Source organism: Actinia tenebrosa, unplaced genomic scaffold (genome assembly GCF_029948245.1).
Source record: "Actinia tenebrosa isolate PJP-AT-01 unplaced genomic scaffold, QUT_ActTen_1.0 PGA_scaffold10__47_contigs__length_13832649, whole genome shotgun sequence".
Lineage (NCBI taxonomy): Eukaryota > Metazoa > Cnidaria > Anthozoa > Actiniaria > Actiniidae > Actinia > Actinia tenebrosa.
The window spans coordinates 12,642,437-12,654,485 of NW_028292570.1; the positions used below are offsets into that span (position 1 = coordinate 12,642,437).

At 33.9% G+C, this 12,049-nt stretch overlaps 1 protein-coding gene across 1 annotated transcript; it reads right to left on the bottom strand.

Annotated features, from left to right (window-relative positions):
* Nucleotides 1–2,613: 2,613 nt before the first annotated feature.
* LOC116290263 (uncharacterized) lies at nucleotides 2,614–12,001 on the bottom strand. The gene is given in 3 exon segments (XM_089027012.1): nucleotides 2,614–4,295; nucleotides 6,025–6,698; nucleotides 11,929–12,001. Coding segments are annotated over 2 exon segments (1,767 nt in total). The 5' UTR covers nucleotides 6,686–6,698; nucleotides 11,929–12,001; the 3' UTR covers nucleotides 2,614–3,189.
* Between the last annotated feature and the right edge of the window lie 48 nt (nucleotides 12,002–12,049).

Here is a 12,049-nt window from a genome sequence, read left to right on the forward strand (position 1 = left end):
CTGTCATAATTCGATTCGCTTCGGTCGCGTGAAGGTAACTGCATTGTTAATGATAATCATGATAAACTTTATTTAAACAAACTAACGTACTGTATAATCATGAAAAATCATGGACCGAGTATTAGCTCACGCGGGAGACAATAGAGGTCGACTTGGAGCAAGCTTAGGATTTTGGGAAAATCTAAGGCTGCTCCCTCTTTCCGTGTTTTGAGTATTACACTTAAAACCCTGCATCACGGTACAGCAAGTAGAAGGAGCGTGGCGAGCACCCTCGGGAATGGTGGGAACAGGTGAAGAGGGTATTCGGCCATATATAGTCTATATGGTGATGTTCTGCTGGATAGGGTATGGCTTATCAGGATTTTGGTCTTAGACATGTTATACTATTTCCGTGTTGATGTCTTCAAGAGGTTCATCCGTCTCAGATACTATAAGCGCTGCCTAGCGTTTTTCAAAATAGTAGGGAATGCATTAAAACCATGGGTCGTTTGCTCAAAAACGACTGAAAATTAGCAATTCGCAATTTGGTGTCGGAAGTAAACATTTTTTGGAGGATATATTAATTTGGATATTTCGTTTTAGTAAAAATTTGTTTGCAATGTTTGGTACCATTTTTTTCCAATTTTGAATTTCTTTTCAATCTACTCACCTTGTCAGTATATATAGTTTGGTGGTGTTATCTGGTCTTTGTTCATTACAGCTGTTTCCTGCCTTGCAGTTTCTACTGTCTTTTGCCTCTAGTGTTTTCATGCAAAGCTTTTAATTCTTATTCACATAAAATTGTTATGTTATTGGCTAACCACTATAAGCCGGGGAGAAAATTGCTACTAAGATGGGAAGCCGGTTAGGGGAAATGTCAAAAGACGATACACATTCATATTTTCCTTTTATCAGATTGGTTAGCCTGTGGATGATGATGATGATGATGATGATGATGATGATGATGATGATGATGATGATCAATGTCCTCTGATTGGTTCAAGTTCCCTGACATGAACCAATCAGCGTGGATTATTATTTTCCCGCTCTTTTCATCACGTGACTGGTTGGTTGGAAGTTTTTCAAAGTTGGTTTTGTTCTTTGTTCTTCATCAACCAAGAATTTCTACTGGATTATTGCTCTCTTCCCAACAGTTTACTGACTTACACAACCAACCACATTGCAAGTAAATACCTCAACTACTAAACCTATTTACATCTGCTTCGAGGAGACTGGAAAAGTTATGGAAAAAATCGCTTGTTTTTGGCGAGAATATGTCAAACTGTAAAAATGTTCGCAGTCAAGACCTTCGTTTAGTCAGTATTTTGTCTTCTTTGATCTGATGTGAAAAGACCCAGGAAAAGAAAAACCAAACAGCAAGGAAAGTTTGTTTTGTTTTTTAGTCTTGTCTTGAGTATATAGAATTTGTTCTAAACATCCGTGTTATTTATTTTCTTTCAGACTCGAGGTGAGCTGAACAAAGACAAGTAAAAAAGGTGAGCTGAATTATTGCCGATCCTCACATTGAAAAACTAGATAACTATGATTATTGAACCACATTAGGCTAGAATTATTTCTTGATTTACTCGGATCATTCCAGCTTGTATTAGTCGTGTAGTGTTTTCTTCGTCCATGTTCAACTAAAGTCTTGTACAAAACAAGCCATCATTTGCCGTCATTTTTTTAACACAAGTTTGTTGACTTCAAAACAAAACATAACCAACTCAAAATACTATTTTATCAATGAAATGCTCTGAAATAAGATTAAATATCGATGGATTCTTTCAAAACGATAAGAAATATTATGATTTGACAAAGAAAACAAGTATTTTTGCTGTTGTCCGTATTTCAAGTCCAACTCACTTTGTTCAAAATATGAAGAAAAAATGAATATTTGTCAAAAAAAAGTCTCTTTTAACTTGGTTGAATAAAAATATTGATGAAAACAAACTTGTTCTTGTATTGATATCAAACTACTGGACATTTGTCAAGGGATATTTTTGATTTTCAATGGATTTGTTTGAATATTTGTTGAGTAAAACACAAATCTTTTCAATCAACTACAAAAATAAAACTACAAGAATTTCTTTATTATTCAATAAAATATGATATTATTTACAAAAACAGATTATATTCTACTCGTTTATTATGGTTTCATTCAATATTCTCTACATATATGAGTTTTATTGATCTAAATAGACAACCAAACACCAGGGAGCAGTTGTTGTCTTAACGACAGTTTACATTCACTTGTTATGTTATTAAGCTCTAAGCTTAACACTTTTACACGACAATCATCACGTATTAATACTGAATACAGACACTGAGCACCAACGTCTGTTATCTTATTACCAATTAGGTATAGGTGTGTTATCTTAGTACGAGGCAACATGTCACATATTATTTCAACATCAACATCTGTTATATTATTATAAGCTAGGTCTAGGTCTGTTATCTTAGTACGAGGCAACACGTCACATATTATTTTAACACATTCATCGTCTAAATTACAATGAAACAGCGACAGTTCATCAACAATAGAAATACGAACAAGAGAATTACACAACATTCTGATCCCTGATGCTGATAAAGATGACAACACAATGAGCAATCTATTAACAATGAATGACTGTGTAAATATTGGATGTTGTTTAGTTTTTTCTGCGTTGATTAAATTCACTATATCTAATAAATAACTTATGTACAAACAATCGATATCCGTTATTCCACTAAATAAAATCCTCCCATCCCTATTACAGTATATGTGTTTAAGGTTATTTATTACTCTGGTAGAAAATCCATCGTCTTTGTACTCGTACAGACAGGATAAAGTTAGCAGTTTATTCCTCGTATCTTTTTCATCCCCTGGTTTGATATTTTCTATCAACTTTTCCATCATTTTTTCATCTTTTTCTCTTGAAAACATTCCCGCCATGAACATGAATGTCACATCGCTCGTTTTCTTTTTCTCTGGGATTTGTTTTTTCTCTACAAACAAAAAAGCACACAGAAATTCTTGAATCGTTAAGTGGGTGAACGTAAATTCAAGTGGTGGTTTCTCGAATGGAGATTTTTTAACGCCAGGACAACAGTCAAGTAATCCACTCGCTTTCAGGTTTGTTATTTCTTCATCGTTAAGATTGAATTCTTTCATATCATTTTCGTTGAAAATATATTTATCTTCCATCATTAAATTCACCGCTAGTTCAGCTAGTTTATGTAATATTTCTTGTACTTTAGTTTCTTCCATTTCTTCATATTTAGAAGAGGAATGTTTCTTAATAAATACTTTGAATACTTCATGATAAAGTTCTGTTCTTGTGACGGGTAGTTTTTCGGTAGTTTTTCTGTGGTTTTGGATTTAGTCATGTACCATTTAATATAGTAGCACATTAGATAACACATCACAGGAATGTGACCAAAACTTAAAAGAATTTCATTCGTTTTGATGTGATCAAGTGCTTCGTTCTTCATGCTTTCGTTCTCTTTAAAATATTTTTCGATGTATTCTAGCACTTGAAGTGAAGAAAATCCTTGAATGTCACATCTCACATCAAAGGCAAGTTTTTTTAATTCCTCTGCTTAGCCAGGCCTCGAGGATAAAAGGACCACTGCACCTTTTAACATCTTTCCTTTCATGATTTTGGCAATCAAAGCAGGAACAGGTATTTTTTCATCTGGGTCGTTTGGGTATCTTGTCTCAAAGTCCCCGGTGATTTTCTGTCGTTGTTTATACTCATCATACCCATCAAGAATGATGAGCAGCTTCTCAGGATTTTCAATCATGTACTGCAGTAATGACTCGTCTATCACTGAGTGCTCGTTCAGTAGGGAGGACCGATTTAAGATTTCACACAAATTAAGTTTTTCTTCTGGAAGAACAAATTGACGGAATGTCAACGAGAACACAAACTGAAAATCAGGTACTTTGGCATTTTCTTGACCTTCCTCAAACAATCGGCCATGCGACCAATCCCGTGCCAGCTTCCGACAAAAAAGGGATTTTCCAATTCCTGCTTTGCCCGTCAACAAGATAGATTTAGGATTGGTCGTGCAAGAAGCTGTGGATTTCTGATCATCATTTTCTGGACAAAGAAACATTTCTGAACAGTCCACGAGTTTTTTACTACTTGCTTGAACTTCATCCAATTGCCTCCTGCCAAACCTTTTTTCTTTGGGTTCCTGGAAGTGTTTTGGACCGCGTTGGATAGTCACACTCGTAAAGATGTCATCGGTTCTAATTTTCTTGTCTTCTTCCTCTGACAACAGGAAATCGGTTTGTTGTTTAATGGATGACTTCAGTTTTTCTGTATATTCTGAAAATCAAAACAACAGTTTAACACCCAAAACACAGGAAGAAAAGGTAAGAATAAATACAATTTTTTCCCACTGGTTTAAAACTATTGGTATTTTTCAAAATTAATTATCCATCTATTGAACTATTTATCATTTATCAATTAATCAGTTGATGCATTCACTCTTATTTATGCATTATGCATTCATTCGGTATTAATTTATTCATGTATTTATTCATTCATTTATGCATATATGTATTCATTTCTCCTTTTATTAATTTATGCATTCATTCATTCATTCATTCAGTTTTAGGATAAATTTTAACTCATTCTTGACCTTGATCTTCACAACCATGAACTAAAAATAATAATATTAAAATGGGCTGAAGGTTATCATCTCTATCTTCATTCTTCCTAGTAAGAAGTGTAAGGATCTGTCTTAACACCTGAACTACCATTGCTCTTGTAGGGGATATTTGCTGATGTTTGATTGAAAAAGCAAGTCTCGTGATGTATTTTCAGTTTAACATGACATTTATTAGGATAACTAAAAGAAAGTCTTGTATGCTTTTGTTATTTTTACCTTAGACATTTAAAAAGCTCAAATATTTGGCAACTCAGTTACCACTTTATTCCCATGAAAAGCCTCAAAACTGTGTATAGTATTGTGAAGAAATCAAAATTACTAGTAAATGGTGGCCAAAAAGATATTATTTTGCTAAATTCAAAGAGAGAATGATGTAGCAATGAAAAAAATGGCAATTTTGGGAAATTTCTTTTCAATCCATGACAACAACATTTTGTTAAAAATCCTTGTCTATTTTTTTTCAAATTCACAACAATGCCAAGTGCAAACCAGATCAGCATTACGAGGGTCCCAAACTATACTAAGGTAAATACATATTTGTAAGAATTCATCAAAATTAATGTGCCTATGCCAACTTTGGTAAGGTTTGCATAATAAAAGACATTTTAAAAAAGAGATTCTAGCCATACTTGGCCTTCATCCCAGGTCTTTTAGCCGGTACTTGAAAATACCTTGAAACATGGCTAGCTTTAAACATAGTTAATAGAGGGGAATGGTTTTGAAACATATTGTTATAAGTCTTTGTTCACTTTTTTCAAGCATGACAGTGCACAATCCTTTGTTTTACCATTGTTTTACCATTGTTGGCAATGGCTGAGTGAACAGACAAAAATCTTTCTTTTGACTGCTAATTCAAATTACTTAAAGATTTATAAGAGATATTTGAATATTTCTTACAACAATCCCATAGACAAAATTTATGTTCACTTATTTTGCAATTTCGGATGAGCATAAATAAAACATTGTGCACTGTCATGACCAGTTCAACCTCCAAAGCGAACAAAGACTTATTACAATAGGTTTCATAACCATTCCCCTCTATTAACTATGCTTTAAAAAACAGTTTTAAATTTATTAAGCAACCTTATACTCTCTTTGAGTTGGGGAGATGGATGGGATAATTGAATGGAAAGCAAGTGGAAATCTTTTAAATAAGATGAATATATTTATTTCTTACTAAAAATTGTATCCTGTGTTCATGATATACACTGTAATATTTAGCTACTTTTGATTACATATTAATCTATTATTGATCTCTTTACAAGACATATTATAAAATTTTTAGTGTGAAATATAAAACTGTATTCCCAAGTGATTCATCAAAATACAAAAACCATTAGGGGTATACTAAATGATTATACTGAATGCTACAATTGTACACACCTTTGGCCTGTGAAGCATCTGCTGGAATTCTTTTCAATCCCTTACGAACAATCTCCTCAATCTTTTGAAGGATTGTCTGGTCCATTTCTTCCCACTCTTTAAGAGCTCCAATAAAATTCTTTTCCTCTTCAGGGTCCATTGTATCTATTTTCATCTTCTCAATCTCTGGTTTGTAATGAGGTCCACCCAGTCTCACCAACACATCTGAGATCTCACTCCAGTATTTCTCAAAATCACTGTCACTAACAGCTGTTTTTGTGATGTGGCCATAAAGTTCATTTCTATAATATTTGACTCGAGCCAAATCAGCTTCTTTACTCAGGTCTGTAGCATCAGGAGGGTTGTCCCATTTTGTTGATGGGGGTGTTAAACCACATATATTACGCAACAGTACAAATAACAGTGTGATGTCAAAATCTGCTGAAGTGACAGCTGTGCTATAGAGTCTGTCCCATTGTTGTTTGTTTAGAATCCTCTTTGCTCTCAGTTCCTTTAGAGTAGAATGGACTGTTGTACTGAGTAGTGTCCTGTGAAGGGAGCTTGGTGAATGGATCGAGTCAAATATATCTCTTAAGGCACGTGTTCCACCATCAATCAATAATTTAGAAAGGCGAGCAAAGTTTACATTTTCTTTACTTGAAGATGCCCAACTGGTTGCCATATCAGGTTTATCTCTGTTGAATAACAAGTTAAAAATAAACACTTTTGTTCCAGGAAAAAAGGTTGGGGAGGGGAGGGTCAGTAAAGTTTTATTCAAGGAGTGAGGTCAGGTGTGTATGTCTACAAATATCGTGATATGTCGTGAAATTTTTTTAAATGAATGTAGATGGATGATAATGACAGCTAGCTTTTTTCATGCTCTGATCACATGCACTTGTTTATTTTCACCATTCTTGTCACGTGCAACTTATTTCCTGACCGGATTTAGCTAGTGTGATGTGGTCATCTTTCAACCAATGAGAGTGTTCATTATATTGCAAAATTTGGTAGCTATATAACAGACTAGCGTCTCAGTAAATATTCGACGATATTCACTTTGCCTTTGGCAAATAATTGTCTTTGTATAAAAACACAGGTGATTCTTTCAAAAAAAGGAAAAAATGAAGATAAAAGACACATTTTTTTGGACATTTGGATTATCGCTGGAGGTGATTATCATGTGATAGTGTGAGTTTCTCAACCAATCAGCACACAAGATTTTCAATAATCACCTGTGTATTTTTACTAATCCTCAATATTCCCTGAGGATGAGGTGAATAATCATTTTAGTATTTTTAACACAATAATGGAGAGAGCTTTTCTTTCATTTATTCATCTATGCAAGCAGCACAAATCGACAAACGAGATGCGAATAAATGCCTCATAATCATCTGTAGGTGAATTTGCTGCATAAGATGTAAATGCATCCTTTGTGGCTAACATGGAAATACAAAAGAAATGCCACTAAATCCATCAAGAAAAAGTGGGATTTCTTCATGTTAGTCTCACATCCACAATACTTCTAAGAAGGGTTCATTGTGACCAATGAGCCAGCCAGATTTATTATATTCACTCGTGTAAAAATACCATAATGTAATAAATATAAACTAAAACATCTCACAAAACAATTGTATCATGCAATAAACATTAACAGGTGATATTTTTCAATACTATGTAAAATTTGAGGTCCCCCTCATTCTCTGAAAAAAGTATTAGATCTGCCACCATTGAACTCAAAAATCTATTTAAGACCTTCCTATATTTTCTAGAGCAATTCCAGGTTTTTGGCTCAATAAATAACATATTTTACTCAAAAATAGAGAAAATGAATCTCAATTAATTTATCAACAAAAAGATTGAATGTGAAAGATATTAAGTATTTATTATTGGTATCAATACTGGAAAACATATGCAGTAATAGTTGACCACTGCCGCTGCCTTAATCAAAGTGATATTCAAATTATTTTCATAATCATCCATCTATTATCAAATATTTAGAACTTTTGAAACAAAAGGGAAGATGTTCCAGATGAGCGCCATCAGCCAAAATGCTAATGAAACACAATTTATGATCATAGATTTTTGGTTGAACGATTGACCTAATTCACTATGACGTCACTGCTTGTTTGTGTGGGGGATAAAATCGCCAAATCCAATAGAAAATTCAACTAAATTTGCTCCTAGCGAATAAGTTTAATCTAAAATGGCCTGGTTTTCAGATATAATATGTGTTATTATGTACTAAAAAATATTCTGAGCGTTTGCTGGCGTTATTGCAATCATCTTTATGATATTCGCAATAATGATCCCACCAAACCAGTTTCCCGCCATTTTAATCTAGCTAACCATTCTCTTTCTGATTTCATTGTTTTCGGTCTTTCTTTGATTAACGGCAACAATAATGATTGTCGCAAGACCAAAGAAATGCGGCTTATTCACCTTTTGAGCACTCTTAGTCCCAACGGGATTAATGAACGCTTTACTTTCAACTAACCTTTTCTTTTGTCTTTTGATTATTTGTTTTTGTTTCCTTGCCTACCTTGTTCTCATTGGTTTCTTTTGTCTTATTCTATCTTACATACACTCTTTTCTACCACCTCTTTCTCTTTTACTCCGACGAAGGACTAGCGTCCAAAACGTCAGTAAGTTTTTTCATCTTTTCACGGTGTATAATTTACCTTTTTATCATTACTGTAACATATTACCAGATTGGTGCCAAACTACCTCATTGCCTTTGTCATTGCTAGTTTACTCATTTAATATTAATTATCTTAACTTAGTGTACATATTCCCTTTTATTATTATTTGTATTTTTATAGATCTCAATTTTAGCTATATATTTCTATTATTATCACATAATATATTTAACATTATATTTTAATTTTCTGAATATATTTATTATGATTTATTCTATACATACACAGCTTCAGTGTAAATAAGTTTCTTAATTCTGTGTTAAATAAAGTTTATTATTATTATTAACTGAATCCAGTATCTAACCAATCAAAAGGCATGCCGCGGGAAAGAATAACACTCTATTGACTCAGGGATGGAGTTCTGTATATTTATTTAAATCACTATTGACAGCATCCTTCAATCCATAATAAGAATGCTTCCCAACTTCATTGTCATCCACTAGGAACCTTGAAACCTCTTCAATAGAATTTATATTTTGAACTCAGTTCAAGTTCTTTGTCATCAGCTGTCAATCAAAACTGTTCATCTATGTAACATAAGATGGTCGCGTGACCTCTAAAGTCTCGTGATCTGTCGACACACATTCAAATCTCTTGGGTAATGTATTAATTTACAACAGTTCTAGATCTTAGTACTCATAATTCGCTTAAGGAGGCTGTGGGTAGTTTTGGTCTGGCACACCTAGCCTCATTGAAACGGCTACAACTTCATCTTGAATAAATCGATCTGCAAGCGCTTTTCACACAATGCCAGGAAAGGATTAAAGGTTTCAAAAATGATAAATTAGTTTAAAGCGGCCTTTTCATTATGACGCAATGGTGACATCATAGAAATCCTTTACCGCTTATTTTCTCAAAAACTAGACCTTAACTTTCAAAGCGACTTGCACCAGTCGATAGTAATCATCAAGGCACCCAATATATTGCAATATGAAAAAAATGTATGAGAGCGTTTTCCAAATATTACGCGATGAATATTTTCATGGACTTTTACTATTATTTCCAGCGTATCAACTTTATACCCTCAAAATCAGTACTTTAATTTAGTGGATTCAATATTTTTAGTAGCTAGAATATAGGTATGGATATAGACACTGTCCTTATTGAGTATGAATCAAGTAATTGTGACTTTCGGCTTTCTAAGATTATGGATTTTTTGATATGAAGCTAATTGACCCCATTTGTTGTCAAAAGTGATAGAAAATATCGATGAAAGCAGCATTCAAAAAATTGAACGATTTTTTTCTAAATGAAGTCACTAAAAGATGTATTTTTTACAAATATTCTCCTTTAATTTCTTATGCATTGAAGGGTTTTAAGGCAGCCAAATAAAAATAAGTATGCTTACGCTTTGCTGGCGTTACAAGACTTTGTACACAGAGCCCAGCAAAGCGTAAGCAGTGCAGCCAGCCATAACAGCACGCGACAAGGAATAACACGGAAGTCAAGCGTGAATAATCAACAAGCAGCTGTGAGCAAAAAAAATTGTGAACGTACTTATTTCTATAAATATGTTTCTATGATTCATACTCAAAACGAAAAGGCCGCTTTAAACTAATTTATCATTCTTGAAACCTTTAATCCTTTCTTGACATTGTGTGAAAAGCGCTTGCAGATCGAGTTATTCAAGATGAAGTTGTAGCTGTTTCAATGTGGCTAGGTGTGCCAGACCAAAACTACCCACAGCCTCCTTAAACAAGTATATCTAAATTCGTCAAAAAATATGACAAACTGGAAACCAAACATTTGTGAATTCATCGATCGGGTACCAAGAATATAACAGATCCAAGAAAAATGTTTAATAATACAATATAGAATTGAATATTACCAAGCTTGATTAGGACACTACGACATACAGGATCGTCAAGAAAATCATAGAAATATATGAGAAAAAAAGTTAAAATACGATACTAAATTAAGAAATTATACACCTAGATGTTTGATAAATGGCTTGGTGTTTCAAATAAACCATTCGTACGATTCTGTCTGAGTACAAGACACGAACACGGCTTCCTGAAGCTTTGGAAACTCGCCAAGACAGCCAACACCCATATTTATAGCGTCCTTCGCTCGATCGATGATCAAAACTGTTCACTAACAGACGATATCAACCCAGCTAAACTGCTTGGAATCCAAATTCTTACTTCATTATCCTACAAGCATTATCCTATCTGGTTATTTGGTCAAATGAGGTATTTTACGGGCTTTCAAATCAAACAGTTACGAGTTCAACTCTTCCATGATCAAAGCTGTGTTGTAGAACCTTACAGTAAATCTTATCTAGAACATACTACGAGATCTACTATATCAAGCGTGAATAATCAACAAGCAGCTGTGAGCAAAAAAAGTTGTGAGCGTACTTATTTCTATAAGTATGTTTCTATGATTCATACTCAAAACGAAAAGGCCGCTTTAAACTAATTTATCATTTTTGAAACCTTTAATCCTTTCCTGGCATTGTGTGAAAAGCGCTTGCAGATCGAGTTATTCAAGACGAAGTTGTAGCCGTTTCAATGTGGCTAGGTGTGCCAGACCAAAACTACCCACAGCCTCCTTAAACAAGTATATCTAAATTCGTCAAAAAATATGACAAACTGGAAACCAAACGTTTGTGAATTCATCGATCGGGTACCAAGAATATAACAGATCCAAGAAAAATGTTTAATAATACAATATAGAATTGAATATTACCAAGCTAGATTAGGACACTACGACATACAGGATCGTCAAGAAAATCATAGAAATATATGAGAAAAAAAGTTAAAATACGATACTAAATGAAGAAATTATACACCTAGACGTTTGATAAATGGCTTGGTGTTCCAAATAAACCATTCGTATGATTTTCTCTGAGTACAAGACACGAACACGGCTTCCTGAAGCTTTGGAAACTCGCCAAGACAGCCAACACCCATATTTACAGCGTCCTTCGCTCGATCGATATCAAAACTTTTCACTAACAGACGATATCAACCCAGCTAAACTGCTTGGAATCCAAATTCTTACTTCATTATCCTACAAGCATTATCCTATCTGGTTATTTGGTCAAATGAGGTATTTTACGGGCTTTCAAATCAAACAGTTACGAGTTCAACTCTTCCATGATCAAAGCTGTGTATTGTAGAACCTTACAGTAAATCTTATCTAGAATATACTAAGAGATCTACTATATCACACGTAACTAATGTATTTATACACTGATTGATACAAATTAACACGTATCACTTACTTGAAATTCAAAGAGAAGAGGACGAGAAAGATTACCAAACCTTTGCTTTGCTTTCATCAGACAAACAGGAAATGTAAATCAAACAAGCAGATAACAGCAGAAAGACTGGTACGAGAAGGTG